Source organism: Ciconia boyciana, chromosome 5 (assembly GCF_034638445.1).
Source record: "Ciconia boyciana chromosome 5, ASM3463844v1, whole genome shotgun sequence".
NCBI lineage: Eukaryota > Metazoa > Chordata > Aves > Ciconiiformes > Ciconiidae > Ciconia > Ciconia boyciana.
Window position 1 is genome coordinate 602,249 of NC_132938.1, and position 21,930 is coordinate 624,178.

At 68.7% G+C, this 21,930-nt stretch overlaps 2 protein-coding genes across 8 annotated transcripts; both read left to right on the top strand.

Annotated features, from left to right (window-relative positions):
• The first annotated feature begins 2,405 nt into the window (after positions 1 to 2,405).
• SPEF1 (sperm flagellar 1) lies at positions 2,406 to 6,522 on the top strand. Of its 6 annotated transcripts, none has more exons than XM_072863099.1 (7): positions 2,406 to 2,560; positions 2,711 to 2,822; positions 3,001 to 3,136; positions 4,123 to 4,180; positions 4,441 to 4,507; positions 4,742 to 4,853; positions 6,052 to 6,522. In XM_072863099.1, the coding sequence occupies exons 1-7, from the start codon at positions 2,410 to 2,412 to the stop codon at positions 6,157 to 6,159; spliced, it is 744 nt and encodes a 247-aa protein (XP_072719200.1). In that variant the 5' UTR covers positions 2,406 to 2,409; the 3' UTR covers positions 6,160 to 6,522. The 6 variants fall into 6 exon arrangements, with proteins under 6 accessions (XP_072719200.1, XP_072719199.1, XP_072719196.1 ...); XM_072863098.1 differs by having other exon boundaries at positions 4,123 to 4,152; positions 4,722 to 4,853; XM_072863095.1 differs by having other exon boundaries at positions 4,742 to 6,180.
• Positions 6,523 to 8,532: 2,010 nt separating this feature from the next.
• On the top strand, positions 8,533 to 21,298 carry ADISSP (adipose secreted signaling protein). Of its 2 annotated transcripts, XM_072862614.1 has the most exons (6): positions 8,533 to 8,583; positions 10,597 to 10,706; positions 13,744 to 13,886; positions 16,154 to 16,292; positions 19,307 to 19,429; positions 20,390 to 21,298. In XM_072862614.1, the coding sequence occupies exons 2-6, from the start codon at positions 10,688 to 10,690 to the stop codon at positions 20,488 to 20,490; spliced, it is 525 nt and encodes a 174-aa protein (XP_072718715.1). In that variant the 5' UTR covers positions 8,533 to 8,583; positions 10,597 to 10,687; the 3' UTR covers positions 20,491 to 21,298. The 2 variants fall into 2 exon arrangements, with proteins under 2 accessions (XP_072718715.1, XP_072718716.1); XM_072862615.1 differs by lacking the exons at positions 16,154 to 16,292; positions 19,307 to 19,429; positions 20,390 to 21,298 and adding an exon at positions 14,521 to 16,100.
• Positions 21,299 to 21,930: the final 632 nt, after the last annotated feature.

The following is a 21,930-nucleotide window of genomic DNA, read 5'->3' on the forward strand; positions in this document are numbered from 1 at the left end:
GAGCCCAGAGCCGCACGTGGCCCTGGGAGGGAGCTGGGCTTGTGGGCTACCACCACGGTGACCGTGGTGCCGGCGTCCTGGGGAGTCCTCGCTGCCCACCCACGAACATGGCTGGTTCTACCGGTACCCCTGTGCCAGGGAGAGACGGCTGCGCTGATGGTATTTGGGGGAAGTGCCTGTCCCAGCTCAGATGTCCATCCCCGAGAAGTGTCCATCCCCGCTGGGATGTCCATCCCAGCTCCGGTGTCCATCCCAGCTCCGGCGTCCATCCCAGCTCCGGTGACCATCCCAGCTATGGTGACCATCCCAGCTCCGGTGTCCATCCCAGCTCTGGTGTCCATCCCAGCTATGGTGACCATCCCAGCTCCGGTGTCCATCCCAGCTCCGGTGACCATCCCAGCTCTGGTGTCCATCCCAGCTCCGGTGTTCATCCCAGCTCTGGTGTCCATCCCAGCTCCGGTGTCCATCCCAGCTATGGTGACCATCCCAGCTCCGGTGTCCATCCCAGCTATGGTGACCATCCCAGCTCCGGTGTCCATCCCAGCTCCGGTGTCCATCCCAGCTCTGGTGTCCATCCCAGCTCCGGTGTCCATCCCAGCTATGGTGCCCGTCCCAGCTAAGACGTCCTTCTCCACTAAGATGTCAGTCCCAGCTACGGTGTCCATCCCAGGGAAGGGTCCATCCTAGCCATGGTGTCCATTCCGGGGAGGGTGTCCACATCCAGGAAGGGTCCATCCCAGCTAAGATGTCCATCCCAGCTCTGGTGTCCATCCCAGGTAAGATGTACGTCCCCGCTAAGATGTCTGTCCCATCTATGGTGTCCGTCCCATCTATGATGTCCATCCCAGCCATGGTGTCCATCCCAGCCATGGTGTCCGTCCCATCTATGGTGTCCGTCCCAGCTAAGATGTCTGTCCAACCTAAGATGTCCGTCCCAGCCAGGGTGTCCGTCCCATCTCTGGTGTCCGTCCCATCTATGGTGTCCGTCCCATCTATGATGTCCATCCCAGCTATGATGTCCATCCCAGCCATGGTGTCCATCCCATCTCTGGTGTCCGTCCCAGCCATGGTGTCCGTCCCAGCTCTGGTGTCCATCCCAGCTATGGTGTCCATCCCAGCTAAGATGTCTGTCCAAGCTATGGTGTCCGTCCCATCTATGATGTCCATCCCAGCTAAGATGTCCATCCCAGCCATGGTGTCCATCCCATCTCTGGTGTCCGTCCCATCTATGGTGTCCGTCCCAGCTAAGATGTCTGCCCAAGCTAAGATGTCCGTCCCAGCCATGGTGTCCCCCCAAGGGCTGTCCCCCCCGGGGCTGTGTCCGTCCCTGGCAGTGCCCCCCGCAGCCCCCCACCCTTGGGCCCGTTGCCAGCAGCGCCGTCCCAGCTGATCTTCACCCCGGCAGCACCGGGAGCCGGAGCTGCCCGCCGAATCGGGGTGCACCGCGGGGCCATCTTAGGATCTCCCTTCCCAGAGCAGGGACCCCCCCGTGCTCGGGGACCCCCCATGCTCGGGGACCCCCCGTGCTGTGGTCTCAGCCCCCCCAGGGCCTCCCGTAGCCCAGGGCCCCCCTCCCCGTGGTCCTGGCCCCCCATTGCTCACAGCCTCCCTCGGCCTGGTCCTGCACGCCCTAGACCCCCCCTCCTGCTCAGGGCCCCCAGGTTCCCCTTTCCCAGGACCCCCAGCCCCTCCCTTGCTCAGAGCCCCCCAGCCCCCCACTCCCCATTGCTCAGGACCCCAAGACCCCCATTGCTCGGAGCCCCCAGACCCCCATTGCTCAGGACCCCAAGACCCCCCTTGCTCGGAGCCCCCCAGACCCCCATTGCTCAGGGCCCCAAGACCCCCCTTGCTCTCAGCCCCCACTCCCCCATTGCTCAGGACCCCAAGACCCCCATTGCTCGGAGCCCCCCAGACCCCCCTTGCTCAGAGCCCCCAGACTCCCTGTCCCGCATTGCTCAGCACCCCAGAACCCCCTTGCTCGGAGCCCCCAGACCCCCATTGCTCAGGACGCCCAGACCCCCCTTGCTCTCAGACCCCCAGACCCCCATTGCTCAGGACCCCAGCCCCCTCCCTTGCTCTCAGCCCCCAGACCCCTGGTCCCCCATTGCTCAGGACCCCAAGAGCCCTCCCTCTTTCTCTAAGCCCCCACTCCCCCATTGCTCAGGACCCCAAGACCCCCCATTGCTCGGCGCCCCCGACTCCCCGTCCCACATTGCTCAGCACCCCAGACCCCCCTTGCTCTCAGCCCCCACTCCCCCATTGCTCAGGCCCCAGCCCCCTCCCTTGCCCAGGCCCCCCTTGCTCAGAGCCCCCGTTCCCCCCGTTCTCCCCCTCGCCCCCCGCCCCCCCGGGCCGCCGGTTGCCAGGCGACGGCCGCGCGCTCCCGGCATGCCCCGCGGGGCCGTTGCCATGGCGGCGGGACGCGGCGCGGCCCGGGCCGGCGGGTGCCGCATGGCGGGCGGCGGGGCGGCGGGCGAGCCCCGGGGCCTCTACCGCTGGCTGGACGCCGTGCCGCTCTCCCGGCCGCGCAGGAACATCGCCCGAGACTTCAGCGACGGGGGTGGGACGGGGGGGCCCGGCGGGACGGGCCTGGGCGGGACGGGCCGGCCCCGGGAAGGGCCTAGGCCGGGGTGGCCGCCAGGCCTTGCGGGCCTGGGGGGGTCCCGGGGTGCCCGCCGCCCCCAGCCCCTCTCCTCCTGTCCTCCCCCAGTGCTGGCAGCCGAGGTGGTGAAGTTCTTCTTCCCTGCCATGGTGCAGCTGCACAGCTACGTGCCCGCCAGCTCCACGCCGCAGAAGCTCACCAACTGGGGCCATCTCAACAGGTAGCGGGGCGGGCGGCCCCCCTGCTCGCCCCTCGCTGGGAGCACTGCGCTGGCCCGCAGAGCGTCCCTCTTCGTCCTGGCTGGGGACCAGGCCAGCGGGGACACAGCTAAGGGTGCTGCAGGCCGGGGGGTGCCTGCCTGCCTGCCCTCCTGGGTGCTCATTTGGCTCCTCTTTTAGGACAGTGCTGAGTAAGCTGAACTTCTCCATCCCGGATGACGTGATCCAGCAGGTCGTGCAGTGCCGGCCGGGCACGGCGGAGCAGGTGCTGCTCCTGCTGCGGCAGAAGATCGAGGAGAAGCAGAAGCAGAGCAAGGTGGGGCCTGGCCCAGGCCAGGCCAGCGGGGTCTGGGGGAAGGGGGGCACCCGGTGTGCCGCGTCCTGCTTGTAGGTGCCATGTGCTACGGGCTGGAGGGCGATGAGGGCGAGCAGCCGCCCCACAGAGAGGCCACTGTACTCAGGGCAGGGCCAGGGGGGCCGGGCTGAGCTCCAGATGCCCTCGTGGGCATCACTTTCCCCCTGAGCACCTCTTTCTCCTCGTCACCAGGATCCCACTGCCATCTCCCCGCCTGCAGCTGTACGGGGAAGTGCCGTGGGGTGTTCAGAGGCAGGGGACCCCCTCGCGTGGGCAGAGCCGGGGTAGGAGCACCCCACCGGGAGCGATGCAGGCGGCAGGGCCGGCCTCGGCGGCGGCCGCAGATGGCAGCCATGTGCCGTCGTGGGAAGCGCCGCGGCCCCGCTCACTCTGCAGCCTTGACTCGGCCCGGGGCAGCCCGGGAGGAGCCGCTGTGAGCCGGAGAGGAGGGGGGACGCCATCTCTGTTACCTTCCTTCCCCATCGCCCGTCACCCAGCCCTCCTCTCCTGCCCTGAGCAAACCCTCAGCCCACGACTGTCCCGGTCCTTGCGGTGTGAGGGGAGGATACCGAACCTGCGGGGCTGGGGCAGGCTGGGCTGTCTCTGCCGGTGACTCTGGTGCTCAGGTCAGAGGAGGAATTTGCTACGGGAAGGGCTGTGGCTGTGCAGAGAGCAGGAATTCAGGCAGATGGATCCCAGCCCTGCCTTCGGGCTGTAACGCTGTGGAGCAAACCCCCCGCCCCAGCGCTCCCCACGGCCTCGAGCCCCCGCACCGCACAGAGAGAGGGGGCACAAGCAGCGGGGCGGGCTGGGGTACCCTGTCCCCCCTTCTCCTGACACTGGGGCCAGGCCCCCTCCCTGCGCAGGGGCTGTTTGTGGGCTCACTCGCGGGGACACCCACGGCTCGTGGCCAGGCGTGACGGGTGTTTTCCTGCCCCTCCACGCAGGAGCCGGGCGTGCGGGCAGCGCTGGAAGAGGTCAGCTACCTGGAGACGGGTAGGGTGGGTGCGTGGCACATCGGGAAGGAGGGTCCCATCCCGGCCGTGCTATGGGCTCCCTGGGTCCGAACCCCAAACCGTGACCCTGGCCCCCAAACCGGTCCCTGGAGGGGGGGGCATACAGCCCTGCCTTGTGCTGGGGCACCCAAATAATGAGCCTGGCCAGCCCGGGGGGATAGGAGACACTGCTGGAAGGGGGGTGTCCCCGTGGAGGGGGGGGGCCAGAGCTGTTTGGGCAGATGATGCACTAACTGCTGTGTTTTGCAGACTACTCAAAGGCGAAGAGCGGTGCCGGAGGAGGAGGCTATGCCCAGGAGTCTCCCGGGGCTGCTGGGTAAGAGCTGCTGGCCATGCCTGCCGGTGACGTGCCCTTCCTGGGGGCTTCTCGGGGAAGGGGGCTCTGGGGGTCCCCACGGGGGACCTGTGCCGCAGGGGCAGTGGTGCATGGGGCAGGACGCGGAGGAGCTGGGCGTGGGCGTGAGCCCCACGGCCTGTACAGCTCTGTGGGCTGTGAGCAACGCTGCAGGAGGGGTCAGTTATTGTCCCAGCATTTCCTTTCCTGGCCCAGGGTGAAGAAGAGCCACCACGGCTGTGCCCAGCCTCCCCCGGGGGACGCTGCCGTCCGCCTGCAGCTGGCGGAGAGGGAGCAGGCCCTGCTCCTGGCGCAGGAGACCATCCAGGTGAGCCCACCCTCCGTCACCCCGGCCAAGCGCTGTCCCCGTGGCAGCACCGAGGCAGGGACAGACTCCCTTTGCCTCCCCAACCAACCTGCGACGGTGGTGGATGTGTCAGCCCAAACAGGCGTTTGCTCGACGCCGTCAACCTCCTGGGCCGCTCCTGTCTCCGTACCCGGCTCTGGTGGCACCCTCGGGCACGGGCCAGCCTGGCGGTGGCTTTGCCGTGGTCCAGCTGGCCAACGTCTGGCTCGGGTGCTCCTCTGGCTGCTGCCGGGCAGCGCTGGGCTCCTAAAAGGTCTGGTCAGAGCGGGCTAGAAAGGCAGCGACAGCTCAGTGTGGCCCGGAGATGTGGTTCTGTCCCTGCAGCCCTGTCTCCCTCCGCAGCAGAAGGTGTTTTGCTGACATTTAGTGGATAAAAGCCCTCGTAAAGCCTCTGCCTGCAGATCTCCCCCGGGGGTGAACGGCTTTCTCTTTCAATCCTTCCTCAATCTCTGGGGCGCACACCCGGGGCAGTCACATCGATCCGTGATTCCCAAATGTTCCCGATCCTCATCCTTTCTGGCCGGTCTTCCAGCCCGCAGTGAGGAGGGTGACGCAGAACGGGCATCGCAGCCGCACAGACCCTCCGCACGCGGCTTGCCGTGGCCCCCGGCACGTCCCGGGGCTGCAGGCTCCCGGCATCCCTTATTCGACCGTGGGCAGCGGGTGATTTTTGAAACAGAGTTTCTTCGTTCAGCACCGAGCCGGGGCGGTGGCTCTGTCTTGCTTAAAATTGGGGCTTTTCTGCTGGAAAACATGGAAGATTTCAAATTTTGAAAGAGGGGAAGGAATGCTGCGGGGCATCTCGGATGGGAGGAGTCGTCACCGCGTCCTGGCGGGGAGCTGGGACTCCCGGGCCATGTTTTGGGGGAGCGTTTGCTTGATGCGGGTTGTGGGAGCAGGAACAGGGACCCCAAATCTGGCACTGGTGCTCCCCTGCCTCAGTTTCCCCTGTGGATCAAGATGGCTGATGCCGCTCAGTGACTCCAGCAGCGACATCGGCCTGGCCCCGAGTTCCCCGTCGTCCCCCCCCACGCCCCCCGTCCTCGTTGCTGGCTGTCAGGCAGCCCCCGGCCCCCCACCGTGGAACCTGTCTGGGGTGGATGGATGGGCCTCCTGCCCCCCGAAACCACGCTGAGGGGGTGTCGGGGTCTCTGCTCAGATCCTGCAGCTGAAGGTGGGGAGGCTGGAGCAGCTGCTGCGCCTCAAGAATGTGCGGATAGACGACCTCAGCCGGCGTCTGCAGGAAGCCCAGCGCCAACAGCGGTGAGCGGACCCTCGCCCGCCCGGCAGCCCCTCGCCCCGGGGCTGCCCCCCGCCGCCCAACCCACCCCTCCCACCCGTGGGAGCTCCTGCTGAGCTGGAAGAGCCGTCCCAGTGCCTCCCAGTTGCCCCAGTTCCCAGGGCGGACTCTCAAGGACGGAAGCCAGAGGTGGCAAACGCGGACGCCGAAGCGGGGACCCCCCTGCCCACCTCTGGGATCCGCCCCCCCTCCCCGTGCCCTCCGGCGGGCAGCGCGGCAGCGGCATCGCTACGGCACGGGCTCCGCTCGGCCCTCCGGCCCGCGCCGGCAGCAGTCCCTCCGTCCTTTGCCACGCGCGTTGGTAATTAAAAAGCCGGGTCATCGCTCGGAGACCTTGCGGCAAGGCTGAGTCGCTGCGGGGGTCCCCAGCCCGGGGGCGTTCATCTCCGGGGCGGCAGCGTGGGGATGCCACGCCGCTCGGCTGCCTGCGCGCTGGGGCAGGCTGGGATTTAATCCCTTACCCAAAGCGGTTTGGTTTTGTAATCTCTGAGAAAATCCGCGCCCCGGCACACGGCCCTGCTGGGGGGGAGGCCGGGCAGCAGCCCCCGGGTCTCGGCAGGGCAGCCCGGCCGTGGGGTGGGGGTACCCGGTGGGACCCCCCCCCCCGCTCTTCCGCTCGTCTCCCACCGGTACCGGGACTCCCTCGGGGACGTCCCCAGCGGTGGGGAGATGCCTGGGGGTGGCTCTGGGTACGGCCTTCGCTGCACCGGGGTCACCTGCGGCCTTTTTAGGATAAAAACCAGTTGTTTTTTCCAACGCGTGAGCGTGCGGTGTGTGCCGGCGGGGGGGCCGAGCCGTGCGCGGTGTCACGCGTGCCGGAGGCGAGGACGCAGCTGGGGCTCCAGCAGCTCCCTGGGGACACAGCCCCGGCGTTTTAAGTGTTCCGGCATCTGGAGGCCGCAGCCGAAGCTGGGGGGGGGCTGCAGGAAGGGGGGGGGGCAGATTAGTCCCCAGGGTGTGCCGTGTCCCCTGTCCCCACGGTCCTGCCGGCACTGCCCGTGAGATCCGGCCCTGCCTGCTCACCGTGCCGCCCGCGAGCCCTGACCCTGCTCCCCTACGGGGACGGCTCTTGCCTGCCCGGGGGGGCCGCTGCCTCCCCCCACACGGTTCCCAGGCGGGCGGACGTGCTCTTTGGAAGGGAACCGGCGGCGTTTTCCCGGCAGGGACACGTCCCAGCTGCCTTTCCCACCCTCGGCGCCCCTGACAGCCGGCTCCCTCCGTCCCTGCCGGTGCCTCGCCGGCCCCTCGGTGAGACGGGGCCCTTCCCTGTGCTCCGTCCCACCGGTGAAGGGACGGGGGGGCTCGGACAGGGACAGGCAAAGCCAGGGAGCTCAGCCGGGCCAGGCGCGGTGGGCACTGGCTGTCCGGAGCCTCAGGAGGTGGGATGGGGTGAGGTGGGGTGGGGTGGGATGGGATGGGGTGGGATGGAAAAAGATGGGATGGGATGTGATGGAATGAGATGGGATGGGATGGGGTGGGGTGGGACGGGGTGGGGTGGGGATGGGACGGGGATGGGGTGGGGTGGGATGGGATGGGATGGGGTGGGGATGGGATGGGGTGGGATGGGACGGGGTGGGGTGGGGTGCGATGGGGTGCGATGAGCCAGCCCTGCCCAGCCGCCATGCCTGGGGCCCAGCCCAGTGCCTGGCCACCCTCCAGCCTCCCCCACGGCCCGGGAGAACCGGGAACCTCCCGAGGGAGCCGGAGCCGGTGCGGCCGCGCCGTGGACAAGGCCGAGCCCCGGGCAGAGTCCAACCCCGGCACACCGAGGCATCGCCCCGTCCGCGGCCGGCGTGGGCCCGGCCACAGCCCCGCTCCCCGGGGACGGAGCTGTCGCTGGGCCGGGGTTTGGTTTTTTTTTTCAATAACCTGAAAATGAGGGGTTTGGCACCGGGGATTTCCCAGCCGGTTCCCCCACTTTTCCCCCTCCGAAGGGCGGCGGAGGCTCCGGTCCGCCCCGCGCTGCCGCCGCTCGGCCGGGGCTCGGGGCCAGGCTCCCAGCGGCAAAATGGCCGCGAGTGCCGGGTTGCCATGGCAACCGCATCGCCCCGTGTCCCCGCCCCCCCCCGCGGCGCTGCGCACCCCGCCGCCCACTCGTGGCGCCCTACAGCCCTGCGCGCCCGCCCCCTATTGGCTACCCCAGCCCTTCGCCACGCCCCCTAGCGACAGTCCCACCCCTTGGAGACGACCCTACCCCGCGGGGCCGCTCGGGAAACGGCGCCGCCGGAGCCGCAGCCGATGGGCGTGGCGAGGGGGCGTGACCGCCGAGGGGATAGACCAATGGGAACGGCGGAGGGTGTGTCGCGGCCAATGGGAGGGAGGGGGGCGTGTCCCGGTAGTGGGAAGCGGGGAGCGGGGAGGGTGGTGGGGTCCGGGACGCGCCGGCCGGGGGTGAGTGAGGGGGGCACCGGGGCCGGGGCTGGGGAGGGACCCTCCCCGGGGCTTCCCCCTCCCCGGGGCGGCAGGGCCTCCTCCCCGCGTTGCTCTCTCCCGGCCTAACCGCCCCGGTAGGGTCCCCGGTCTCCCGGTGGGCTGGGGCGGGATGCTCGCCCGGGGGCCGGTCGCTGGCCCGTTGCGCAGAGGGGAGCACCGAGAGCAGGGGGCCCATCCCCGCGTCCCCTCTTGCAGCACCGGGGCTGAGCCGGCGGGGGGTGAAAACACGGCGGAGGCGAGGGGGGGGGATATACCCACACCCACGCGTGACGGGGACCGGGGCCACGCGGGTGATGGCGGAGGCAGATTGGGGCCACCCGGCGCGGCTCGGGCGGGGAGCCGTGCGTCAGCGCCGCCGCCTCCTTCTGCCGCTCACCCCCGGCCCCGGGGTGCCGGGGAGCCCCGGGAAAGGGCTGAGCCCCGGGGACCCACCGCCCGCGGTCCCGGCGGGGGGCACGACGGCGTGGGCCTGTCCGTGGGGGCCGGGGGGGGGGTCTTGACCCCCTCAAGGGCACGGGGACCCCGTGGGCCACACGTTCGCCCCTGCTGCGAGCCCAGGCGCGGTGCCCACCCTGGCCCCACCGCCAGCCCCACGCTTTGCCCCTGCTCCGGGGCCGCTTGCCCCCTGTCCCCCCCAGCCCTCCCGTGGGGCCGTGTCCCGTCCCGGGGTCTCCTCCCGCCCCCCGCTCCCCACGGACGCGTTTCTGTGGCCCCGGCACGTCTCTCGAGGATTCCCCAAATCCCTCCCGGCTCTTTTCCGGCCTGGATCCTCTCCTCTTCGGGCAGCAGCTCCGTGGGGCGTGGGGGCCGTGGCGAGGGTCTGCCCCCCCGGCCCCCCCACCGCGGGAAAGGCTCCCCGCCCTTTCAGCTCTGCTTTTTTTTTTTCCCCTCTTCTTTTTCCCCCCAAGGCTGACGCTTTTGATGCTTTTTCCATGAATTTCCCTGGGCTCGGCAGGCCGGGCTGCTGACGGGGCTGTTTTGGGCACCTGCCTCCTGCCGCCCGATTCCTTGGGTGCCCGGCGGTGGCACCAGCCGGTGTTTGGGCTCCCACGGCCTCCCGAGGGGCAGCGGGGCTGGGTGAGCCCCAGGGAGGAGGTTTGAGCCTCAGTTTCCACCGAAGGGGTCTTTGGGGTGTCAGATCCCGGGTGGGAGGTAGGGGGGTCGTGAGCCCCGTCACCACCAGCCCGGCTCCGGTGGTTCCCCCCTGCCTTGGTGCAGGGCCAGCGCCCACCCTGGGGCCGGGGGTGCTGGCGGGGGACCCCCCGTTATCGTGTGGGCTGCCGGGGGGAGCACAGCCCTGGGGAGGCAGCGTCAGCCGGGCCGGAGAGAGCGGCCCTTCCCGTGGGAAGGGGAAAGGGGTTTGGGGGGGGTCTGGGTTTGGGGTCCGCGCCGTTGCTGACAGCCTGTAAGGCTTCCCCAGCTCGGGGCTCGGTGCGGCGGCCGCCAGAGCCTTTGCGGGGCGGGGAAACTGAGGCACAGGGCGTGCCGCGCTCGGCACGGGTGGCTGGGAGACGCGACGGTCGTGTCCTGGCTGCTGTGCCGGGGTGCGAATCCTCCCTTTCCCGGGTAGGGACTGGCTGCGTCCCCGAGAGCTGGTGGAGCGGGAGCCGGGGCCGGCCGGGTCACGCCGCGGGCTCGCGGTGGAGCGGGCAGAGGGGCTGCCCGTCCTGCCCTGCCTGCGCCCATCACGCCTCGGGGTAGGGCTGGGCGCGGGCCCTGGCACGCTGCCCGCCGCTGCCCGAAGCCGGGCTGCCTGACGCCCCTGAGCTGCAGCCAGGCTCCTCCCCGGCAGGTCTGTGCCGGAGCAGCGCCGGAGTCACAGCCGTGCGGTGCCGGAGCAGCGCCGGAGTCGCAGCCGTGCGGTGCCGTCGTGTCCGTGGTGCTTGGCTGGCTCCGGGACCCGGCCAGAGACAGCGGCTGCTCTCCCCGGCTCTGCCTGCCCCTGCCTAACTCTGCCCGTTCCCTCCCCAGCTCCGGCGCTCGGGAGCGGCGGCGGCCCCGGAGCATGGCCTCCTGCCCGTGCCTTTGAAGTTTCGCGCAAGGACGACCGCTGCGGGGACACATGGCTACGGCCAGCAAGGGTGAGTCCCCGGTGTCCCCTGCCTGCACCGCACCCCCTCCCGGGCTGCCTGCCCTCACCCGGGGCCAGCCTCCAAATTTGATGCTCCTTCCTGGGGAAGCCCCTCTGCCCGCGGCCGTGCCGGGGGGCCCCTCTGCCCGCGGCCAGGGGTGCGAGGGCTGCCTGGAGCTGCCCGCTCCGTGCCCGGGGAGCAGCCGAGCAGGTCGGAGGCTACGAGGGACCGGGGGGGACGTTGCTGCTGTTTTTCCGCTGCAAGTTGCGAGCGAGCACCCGCTGCGGGGGCTTGCGGCGGGGTGGGGGCTCCGGTGGGGTGCTGCCGGCACCGCTCAGCCACGGTTCCCCCCCTCACTCCGGTGATCGGCACAACCCCCGGCACCCCCCACCCCAGGCAAGGCTGCTGTGGGAGATGCTGGGTGCTCCCAGACCCCGGCTGCCTCCCCGAAAGGCTCTGGCAGTGCCGGGCTCGGGGAGCCGGGTGCTTTGTCGGTGCCGGGAGGGGACCCCGAAAGGCCGCTGGCGCGAGGCGCCCTGTGGCGGCAGCGCCCAGCTCTCCGCCGTGCTGAGACAAAGCCCGAAGAGGCTCTTTGTGCTGCTGCTGGGCGTGATTTCGTCTCCCTTTGTGTGCCCGGTCGTGGCTCCGGCCTCCGCGGCTCCTTCCCCGCTGCCGGCACGCAGGGCCGCGGGACGGCTCCGTCCCAGGGGCTTTCCTCCCGCCAGCCCTGCAGCCTCCTCCAGCTTCCCGGTGGGACGAGGGCCAGGCCGGCGGTCCCGTGGTGGCGATGCCAAAGGACAGGCGGGTTGCCTTGTTCCTGCAGCATGGGGGAGAGGGGCTGGGGGTCCCTGGGGTGGGAGCAGCGTGCTGGGGGAGCCCCGAGCCCCCCCCGTGCTTCCCGCTCCAGCCCTGCCTCCTCCTCAGGGACGCTGGGGCCCGGACACCCTCGTTTCGGGAGGGACGCGGTGACTCTGAAGGTGGCGTCTGCTTCCAGGGCTTACGATCGCTGCCGACACGTGCAAGGCAGGCGTCCCCCGCCGTGCCCCCCCCGCCCCGAGCCCTGCGGCAGGCGTGGGTCGGACCCCCAAACCCACCTCCCGGGTGCCTGGGGAGCGTGGCACCAGACCGGCTGCCGGTACGCCGACCGCGCAGGGGCCGGCAGGTCCCGGTGACCCTCCTGCTGTGGCTGTGGTGGGACTTGGGGACTCGAGATAAAACACACCAGCTCTGGGTGATTTTTCTGCACAGCCCCTGCCTGATGGAGCCTCTGCCTGTACCTCTGCCTGTGCCTCCCCTCGCTGCCGGCTGCCTGCGGGACGCGCAATTGCGTTTCGCCCCTAATGAGATTTCCGTGCTGGCTCACTCACGGCGCGTCCTGCGTGGGTGGGTGCCCCTGCCCCACGCACGGGGCTGCGGAGGTGCCGCTGTCACCGCCCAGGCTCTGCCCGGGGTCCTGGGGGCTGTCCCCTCCTGCCAGGGCGAGGATCGTCCCTGTCGGCCCCTCCTGAGCCGGGATGGGGACACCGCGTGGTGCAGCCTCTCAGGGTCACGGGGGTGCGTGCCGGTGGGTGACCCTCTTGCCGGGACAGCCGGTTCCTGGGACAGCAGCCCGTGGTGCCCAGCACCCACCCCTGCCTGCCGCCTTCACCTTCCTCCGACCTCCCTCTCTCCAGAGGGTCTTCGGACGCGCCGTGCCGGGGGGCTAGCCGGGCGCCGTGGCTGCCCAGGCCGTTGGTGGCTCAGTGCCCTCTGGAGATGCTCGTCCCTGGGGGCCACCCGGCTTCCCAGGCTCCGTGCCGGGCATCGGCTGCGCCGCTTCTGAGCGCCGCGTGACGAAGATGCATACTTAGGATTTTCCCTGGCACGTATCGGGGCTCGGCTCCTCCGAGCCCGGCGCTGGCATCAGGATGCCCGGTGGCACCCACGGGCTGAGACCTTGCCCGTTGCCACAGCTCCCAGCCGGCGCACGGGATCCACGCGGGTCCCGGGGCTCGTCCTGCCCCGGGACACCCATAAAGGCTCTGTGGGGCAGGGGGTGGCTGCGCCCCGTCACGGGGGGCCGGGGGCTGCCTGCGTTTCGGCGGGGAGGGTCCCATCTGCGTCCCCTTCCCCGCCGCAGCCATGTGCAGCCACATCGCTCTGCGAGCGGCTGAGTCTCTTGTTTTCCCTGCGTGCGGGGAAGGGATTTCTGCCGAGCTGTTCCGGCTGAACAATGCCGAGTTATTAAATCTCCGGCGTTTCCAGCCTGCTGAGGCACAAAGAGCCTTTTCTTTAAGGAGGCGGCAATCTGCTCCCGGCTGCTGCCAGATGGATGCGATCGGTGGCCGGACCACGGGGTTTCTTGGGGTGTACCGGGGAGGAGGAAGAAGAGGAAGAGGAGAGGCTGTTTTTTTCTTGGAAGCTTGCAGAGAACGTATTGCAAAGGAGCAAGCAAAAGGGCACATCGCGTTTGTGCCTCTGCGCGGGCTCCTGCTGGCCGTGGGGACCTCGGTGTCCCCAGGCAGGTGACAGTCCTCACAGGGCCACTGCATTTTTGGGTTTCCCCGGGGCACCGCGGCGTTTGCTCCCCAACATCTGGCCAGCTTTGCAGCCCTGCGGAGCCCTGGGCAGCACCCTGGGACGTGGGGCAGCCCTTCCCTGGGGAAGCTGCCCTTCTCCCACCCGTGCCCCCTTCCCGGCACAGCCCCTATCTCCGCTTGTCCGGCTCCTCTGCCCCGAGAAAACCATGGGAGCGAGCGAATGCTGCCGAGCCCGGGGGACAGAGGGGACCCTCGCAGCCTCTGGGCATCGGCTGGTGGCAGGTCTATGCTTGGAGGGTGAGCTCTCTGTCACCGGTGTCCATGTCCCCCACGTCCAGCCCGTGGCACGGGACGTTTCACAAATGAGAGGGGGGGGAAACTGGGGCAGCCCCTCCGTGTCTGACGATGCTCCGGCCTCGGTCCGTCCCCGGGGGCTGTGGGGGGACACGGAGCTGGGGACACGGGGGGGGTGCGTCCCGGGTGGGCAGGGAGTGACGCCCGGGCTCTGTCCTCTCCTCCCTGCGCAGGCAGCAAGGCGAAGGGGGGGGGCGTGCGCTTCGCCCCCAGCCAGCCCGCCGAGGGGGCCCACGGCCACGTGCGCTTCGACGAGAAGCTCCACGACTCGGCGGTGATGGTGACGCAGGAGAAGGACGGCAGCTTCCTCGTCAAGGTGGGACCGGGACCTGGGGGACGAGGGGTGTACCGCTGCCACCCTGGCCTGTCCCTGGGTCCGTCCTGGGGGTCCTGTGGGGCGGGTGGACCCCCCAGTGCTGCCCGTTGTAGCCCCCTGAGCTGTGGGGCTCCTGCTGCCCATAGCTCCTGCTGCCCGCGGCTCTGCCTGCTCCGAGGAGGTTTCCATCGCTGCCCCTCCGGACGTCGCTCCGTCTCCCTTACAGTTCTCAGATTTGGGGGTGTTTCTGGCCCCGCTGGCTCCCTGCTGTACCTGGGGGACACACACACACACGCAGGTTCCCTCTGGAAATTGGGGTCTGGGGGGGTCACGAGCGGCAGAGCCCAGTCCTGGCAGGGCGGGCCGGGGGTCCCGCTGAGCCCTGGGCAGGGGAGGGGGACGTGGCTCCGTCTCCTCTGCCCGCGTTTCGGGGCGACGGGGCTGAGCTGGGTCTCGCCCCGCGTGCCGGCGGTGCCGCGGCTTCTGGCTCGCCTCCAGCCCCGTGCCTGCGGCCGTGGGAGGGTGTTAGCGTAGGTGCAGGTTTAACGGTGGCTCCCAAACCGTGCCGGGGGCCAGTGATGGCAGCGGGGACAGCGAGCCGTCTTTAATGACACCTTGTATTTCATCCCGGCAGGTTTGCAGACCCGAGCGTGCGCTGCCTGCCCCGTCCCACGGCTCCTCACCCCACGCGGCAGGGCTGAGTGCCGGGAGCGGAGGCTTCAGTGCCAGCGTGCCGTGGGCTTTGGTGGCAGCGGGGTCTGGGTGCGAGATGGGCACCTTGGCAGGGACTCGGAGGTGCAGGTTGCCGCTCCTCGGCCCGGGGCCACTTCACCGGGCACGCAGCCGGCCCCTCCGTCCCAGCCTCTCCTTTGGGGGCCCTTTTCTCCCAGACCACGAACCCCTCAGAGAGCACTGGGGTCGCTCCGGCGTTGCGTGGAGCGGAGCGATCTGAAACTCCCTTTCAGCTCTGAGTCAGTTATTTGTATCATCGGGCGGATGATGGGTTATCGCCCTAAAAACGGCAGCAAATTGCTTAGCAATTGCCGAGCTGTGGGTGGTTGTTATTATTTTTCCCCGCCCGTGCCGTGCAGCGTGCCGCGGGCGCCCCGGCACTGCACGTGCCTCTCCGGGGAGCGGGGGGAAGCTGCCTGCTGCCCTCGGCGCTGCCGGCACAGCGGGACCAGCCTGGCGCTGGCAGCCACCCGTACCCAGCTCAGCGTGCCGGTGCCGCGTGGGTCCGTGCCAGGGCCGCGTTTAACCCCGCGGCTCGTCCTTCTGGACAGGTTTGGGGCACACCCCGTAGCGCTGCCCGTGCATCCGTCCCGCGTCTCGGAGGCAGGAGGAGACCCTCATCCTCTCCCCTGCGGAGAAAAGGCTCTTTAGGGCCGGGCACCAAACATCTTTCCACGGCCTTAAAAATCCCCAAAGCTTCGCATCGTCGTTTCTGTTGGTTTCTGTGTCGCAGCGATGCCTCGGAGCTGCCGGCGGCCGGGAATGTGCAAGCATATGGCGCGCGTTTTACATCCGTGCGTGCGTATAGATGGGTCCGGGTGTGTGTGTGTGTTATATATGTATTTATGGGCGGTTGAGGCGCAGCTCGGAGCAGGCTGCACGTGTGTGCATGAAAGACCGAGGGTGCCCGGCTGAGTCGTGCCCGCGGCAGGGCTTGCCCTGCGTCCCCGGGATGGCATCGCCCTCTTGGCCAGGCCGGATCCCGGCCGGGCTCTGCCGCAGGGAGGGTTTGCAGGCGCGCCCGGAGCTTTGCAGCAGGCGGGGAGCCCGCCGCTCCCTTCCCAAAATGTCTTTTAGTGAGCTTGATGGAGACAAGACCCCGCTCCGGAGGCGGCCGGCTCCGAAAGAGCTCTGGTTTTCATCGTGGCAGTGGGTAAATGACGTTTGAAGGCGTGCTCTTGGAAACGGGTTGGCTTTTAGAGACCAGAAATGGCAGCCGAATGTGTTTGGCTTACGCCGGGAAAATTGGTCTCTGCTCCCACGCCACCGAAGGGTGCTCGTTCCCAGAGCTGGTTCTTTTTTCTGCTTGCTTTGTGCAGCCAAAATAGAAGTGTTTATGATGTTTTCCCAATTATTTAGCAAACAGCCCCCCACCTTCCCAGGTGCCTGATGCTTTGTGGGTCCCTGTCCCTGAGGTGGGACGTGGAGGGGGACAGGACGAGACGGGACGATGGCAGCGTGGGACCACCTCCCGCCGCGGCTCGGTGGCCGGCCGAGGCATGGTGTGACCCCTGCCGTGTCCCCCCCCCTCGCAGGTGGGATTCCTGAAGATCCTCCACAAGTACGAGATCACGTTCCTCCTGCCCCCCGTGCAGAGGCTGGGGAAGGACGTCTGTGCCGTGCCCCTCCCCAACCTCAACCTCCGAGTCATCGGCGTCACCCCGCTGCCGGAAGGTAAGGTCCCCGCTTTGTCCCCACTTTGTCCCCACGGCGGTTGCGGTGCTGGGTCCCGGATCCTGCCCTTGCTTCGACGCAGCCGGCGAGGGGTGAGCAGCGAGGGGGGCACTGCCCCGGGCCGGGGGGGCGGCTGCCGGACCCAGACATACCCCGAAGTGCCCGTGGGGGTGGCAGGGGTGTCTGGCTCGCGCCGGAGCCCCGTGGGGAGCACGAACCGAGGGCTCCCGTGGGGTGGGAGCAGCCCCCTGGTCCCGGGTGTGCCCGTGGCCGTCCGGGTTGAGCCCTTGCCAGGCGTGGGGGACGACTGCTCTCGCCTGGGGAGCCTGGAGCCCCCCGGGAGCCCGCAGGGACGGCTTTTATTGCCGGGGTGTTTCCTCCCTCGTGGGTGAGCGTCCTCCGAAGCGCTTTTCCAAACCCCAAGCGTTTTGGGGCTGACAGGCTGATCGGGCTGTCCCCGACCCAGGGGGCTTTGGGGACAAGTCCCGCTGCAGCCGCTATAGCGACGAGGGTGGCGTTTGGTGCTGGCACTGCCCAGGATGGCCGGGTCCGGCCGCATCCCAGCGCCCATCCCCGCGGCGCTGCGTTGGAGAGCTTTACCGCATGGAGAAGGAATCTGTGTTTCCACTGCACCCGCCGGGAGATGCCCGACCCCGACCCGCGTGCTTGGAGAGCGGCTTTTGTGGCATTTTAATCCGGGAACCTGCTGAACAGAGTCCAGACGCGCTGGTATTTTTAGCGCTTGCTCTTTCTGCTCTTTGCCGGCACCAAGGGTCTGCCTAAAGAAGCGGCTGGGGCCGAGGGGGGGTCACCTCTCCGTCTGTCTCCCGGCTTCTTGCTAATTCTTTTGTCGTGGAGGAGAGGAGAATAACGTCCTGCAACGTAAGCACTCGCCGTGGGTCTGTGCAGAGGCCTTTGCTTTGTGCCGTCTCTGCAGCGGCTCAGCCCCAGCCGAGCCCACGCTGGGGGCCGGGCACGTGGCAGTCCCCCCCCCGGATCGTGGCTGCAGGGCTGGGGGTCCCGCTGGCTGCTCGGCCCCCTCCTTCCTCCCCGTCCTTCCTCGTCCCCTTCCCGGTTCCCCCAGCCCTCGGTCCCGCTCGCTCTGTCCCATCCCCGCCGGCGGCGTGGGTTCGGTTGCAGCCCGCACCCGGCCCCGCGGCTGTTGCTCTGTCCCCCCCGCAGCCCCGTGTTTCCGTCACTTACTGTCCGCATCGGGGCGGTTAAACGCTCTTTTATCCCAAATGCGCATCGAGCGGCTGCTGGTTCTTGCGGGTTCAGGTCAGTCTGGGAGGCGGGAGGTGAAGAGCGGCCGTGGGTTTGTGGAGCAGAGCCCACAGGCCGGTGGGGACGGGGACAAGGACAGGGACAGGGTTTGCTCCAAGAGGCACCGGGCTCACGCACCGGCCCGGCTCTGGTCTGGGGTCAATTTGCCGCCGGCACGTCCGTGCGATACGGGAGCGGGGCTGTGCGCGGTGACGCTGGCGCGGCGGCTGAGACGGCCGAGCGTCACCCTGGGCTCGGTGGCAGCGGTCTCGGGGACGCAGGATCTGCCCCGAGGACTCGGCGGCTGCCAAGCGCCCGGGGCGCCGCGGCTGGGGCCGTGCCAGCAGCAGCCCTGGTTGGCGAGCAGCTGGTGGACGCTCTTCCCTGCGTCCCCGTCCCCTCCGGCTCCCCGGGCCCGCAGCTCGCCGCCTCTCCCCGTGCCGCCGAGGGGCCGGGAGCGGGGCCGTGGCTGGCGGGGACGGGCTGCGGCTCTTCCTCTGCCGCCGCTGGCCCCGGCCCAGCAAAGCACTTAAGCTTTGTTTGCTGGAAGCTTCCCACCTCGGGCTGGCACGCCCGGCCTGGGCTCAGGGCCAGGGCTCCCAGGGCTTTGGGGAAAGGAGCCCTTTGGGGACCCCGAGCAAGCTCCGGTGAGCCCCGGAGGAGTCCGGCGCCTCGCAGCGGTTCGGCGGCGTCTGTCCTCGGGGTGCTGGTGACAGGAGGCTCTGCTTCCCGCGTCCTCGGCTGCCGGCAGGGATGGGGCTTGCCAGGTTTATCCAGCCATGGGACAAATCCAGTCCCGGCGCTGCCCAGCCCGGGCAGAACGCGGTGCCTGGCTCCCGGCTGCGGTGACGGCCGCGGTGGGGCTGTGATCTGAGGGTGCCCTGGCACAGACACAGAGACGAAGCGGCCCCGGGTGAGCGTGGGGCCGGAGTTAAGGGGGTTCCCGGCGCTCGGAAGGAGGAGGTTTTGCCACCGCTTCTCCCTCCTGCCTCCAGGTACAACCTGGCACGGGTGAATTCATCGTGCCCGCCGGTGGCTTGCTCTCCTCCATCCGCCTGCGCTCCCCGCGTCCGGCCGGTGCTTCCGAGCCCCGGGGCTGAGCCTCGCGGAGCTGACGGCCCCGTGTGCTCCGGAGCCGGAGCCTGGGTGATGCTCGGTGCATTTTTATTTCTTTTTTCCTGCCGTCGCAGCATCCCCCTGTGCCAGCCGTGTCGGGGTGCCTCCCTGTGAGCTCCGCGGGGGCTGCGGCTTGCTCGTGCCCCCTCCCCCGGGGTTTGACTAATGCTTTTCTGCGGCTGCTTTAATTTTCTGCCTCTCCTTTATTTTTACATTGTGCTGCTTTCCTCTGGATCCAAAGCAACTGCCTCCTTCGGCCCTGCCAGCTCTGTCCCCGCGCTGGGGGACCCCGGCTGTGACCAGGGGTGCAGAGCAGCCGCGCGCTGCGTCCCGCTCTGCTGCTCCCCCCCTGTGGGGCTGTGCAAAGCCCCTGGGGCAGGGTGACGGGGACAAGCGGGTCTCGGAGTGGGGAAACTGAGGCACGGGGGGGAGCCCAGCAAGACTCGTACTGTGCTGCTCGGCACCTCGGTGGCGGGGACGGGACTAAATCGGCCGAGTCCCGGGCTCTGCTGCCTCCGGGTGCCTGCGGTGCGGAGGGGCTGCCGGGGTGGGGTAGGAAAGGTGCGGGCAGGGCAGGAAAGGTGCAGGCAGCTCTGGCAGCCGGAGCCCGGCTCCCAGGGCGTCTCTGTCCCCAGGCTACAGCGTGAAGTGCGAGTACACGGCACACAAGGAGGGGGTCCTGAAGGAGGAGATGGTCCTGGCCAGCGAGGCCGGTGAAGGCGCCTGCGTCAAGGTCGTGGTCCAAGCCCGTGTCATGGGTAAGGGTCTGCCGGTGCCGGCGGGCAGCGGTGCGGGGGCTTCACGCGGTTCCTTGGGTTTCGGAGCAGCAATTCCTCGCCGGCACAGCCGGTAACGGGGAGCGCTCTCGGGCCTGGCTGGAGACCCGCGGCTTTCTGGGGAGCCAGGGCTGCCGGAGTGCGTGGTTGAGCCCCACGTGGACCCTGCACCCCCGGACCCCGCTCCATCCTGCCCGGCACATCTCCCTCCGCCAGCTCTCCCGGTCCAGCCGCTGCAGACGTTCCCCACCTCGCAGACTTTTCTGAGAAATTGTCTAAACCGGACTAATTTCACCACGAAAATCCCCAGCCGGGGGGACGAGGCTGCGGGCCCTCCCCGGTGGAGGGGTGCACGGAGCAGGGCTGCAGCCCGTGGGGTCCCCCTCTTCTCCAGCCACGGCTGCTTGTTAGGCAGCACAGCAATCTTTTTAATTTTAATTTTCTTTTTCCTCCCCCACCTTGCTGCCTAATTTGGGTTTCTTAATTAGAGCAGCGTTTCGTAGCTCGGCTTCCTCTGCTTTGTGTCACACGGCGCCTGCTTCCACCGGCATCTTCCACGCGGCCAGTCCCGGGGTCCCTGTGCCCATGCTCCCCGGCATCCCCCTGCTTGCGTCCCCACCCCACATCCCCACCCTGGCCCCCATGCACTGCGGCACCCGAGCCTCGGCACGCCGGGGGCTGAGCGCCGTCCCCGTGCAGCACCCCGAGGGCAGCGACCGCAGCGGTGACCTGGGGACAGGGTGCAGCGTCCCTGCGTCTCCCAGGGTGCCAGCATCCCTTGTGTGGGGACCACGGGAGGGAGGACGAGCACTTGTGAGCCCGAAACCCCCCCCCGAAGGGCTCTCAAAAAGGTGAAGCAAGCCCCCCGGGCCAGCCTGAGGCCATACAGGGCTGCACCCCGGCTCTGTCCCCGTCCCCACTGTCTCCCCTCCTGTCCTGCAGACCGGCACCACGGCACGCCGATGCTCCTGGACGGCGTGCGCTGCATCGGCGCGGAGCTGGAGTACGACTCGGAGCAGAGCGACTGGCATGGCTTCGACTAGCCCCCCCCCCCCACCCCGCGCCCCGCTGCTGCCCGCGCGGCTCCCAAAGACGAAGCTCGAATTTAAAAAAAGAAGCAGCCAACCCAACCCCCTGCCCCCGGGATTGCGGCCCTGCGGCCACCACGGAGCCGGGGCTGAGCTGCTGCATCCCCCTCCCCAGCCGCCATCGCCACCGTGTACGGAGCGTGCCCACCCTCCCCGCTTTGGGGTCGGGGGGTCCCCGAAGCGCAGGAGGGGTTTCCCAAATGCCGGAGCAGCCCTGCCAGGCAGGGATCCCGCTCGCTGCCTCCAGCTGCTGCTGCTTTCCCCCTGCTTTTCTCCCCCATCCTCCCCAGGAGAGGTGGCTTTTGGGGGTGGCGGAGCCCCAGCTGAGCCCCCCGGGGTGGAATTTTGCCTCCTGGGGTTTGGGGCTGAGCTGGGCCACGGGCCAGGGCAGGATCCGGCAGCGGGAAGCCGCGTCCCTGGTGGCTCCGGGGCTGGTGCCGGTGTCCCCGTGGCCATCCCTGTCCCCGTGGCCGTGCCCGTGCACCTCCTCATGTCGCAGCCATCGCCCCAGTCTCCTGTTTTTCCTTTTTTTTTTTTTTCTTTTTTTCCCTGGTAAGACCCATGGTACAAGGACCAGGAGAAGTGGCTCAGTTTTGAAAGCAACAGGAGGCTTTATGTGCCTATATATATATATATATATATATAAAAATATATAGATATATATACACACGTCTGTGTGTATGTGTGGGGTTTTTTAAGTACAAAAATCTATAGAGGTAAATAATAAACTTCATCCGAGAAGGGGCTGCAGCTCCGTTTGCCCCCCTTAAACCCCCCGGGAGCGTTGTAGCTGGCGGCTGCAACCCGATTAAAAGCCGCAGAGGAGAGTGGGGGGACAGGGGACAGCCCGGGGGGACAAGGGACAGCCCGGGGGACAGGGGACAGCGGGGCGGGTGCGAGGCCAGCCCTTCCCTGCTGTGCTATTTCAGAGGCTCCCTGGGCTGGCACGGGGGGGGGTCGCGTCCATTTCTTTGTGCACCCCGGGGTGCGAGGGGCTGCGTCAGCCCGTCCCTGCGGACACCGATAAACCCGGCCGGGCCCTTCGGGGTGAGGGGTCCTGAACGGGGCGAGGGGCTTTGTGCTGCAAACTGCCCCCACCTCCAGTTAAAAGGGGTCCAGGAGAGGGTGGGCCACTGTCCCCCTCCTCCGGTGCCACTGTCCCCGGCTCGCCGGGCTGTGCTGGCCACGTCAAGCTCTGCCGCTCGGGGGATGCCAGCTGCGAGGGCGAGGTGCAATATATGTAAAAAATAGAAATGTGGGTTTACAGAAAGCGTGTGCATTGGTATTCTGGGTGCTGCGGGCTCCGGCGGTGGCCTTACCCACGCTTGGGGGGCAGCCCGAGCCCCCCGGCCCCCGCTTGGCCGGGCAGCGCTGCCCCGTCCCGCTCGGCGATGC

Coding starts and splice junctions, on each gene's coding strand:
- SPEF1 (XM_072863093.1), top strand. CDS start 2,410: ATGGCGGCGGGACGCGGCGCGGCCCGGGCCGGCGGGTGCCGCATGGCG. Junction 2,823..3,000: donor AACTGGGGCCATCTCAACAG/GTAGCGGGGCGG, acceptor CTCCTCTTTTAG/GACAGTGCTGAGTAAGCTGA. Junction 3,137..4,122: donor AGAAGCAGAAGCAGAGCAAG/GTGGGGCCTGGC, acceptor CCCTCCACGCAG/GAGCCGGGCGTGCGGGCAGC.
- ADISSP (XM_072862614.1), top strand. Junction 13,887..16,153: donor ACGGCAGCTTCCTCGTCAAG/GTGGGACCGGGA, acceptor CCCCCCTCGCAG/GTGGGATTCCTGAAGATCCT. Junction 16,293..19,306: donor CGTCACCCCGCTGCCGGAAG/GTAAGGTCCCCG, acceptor CTCTGTCCCCAG/GCTACAGCGTGAAGTGCGAG.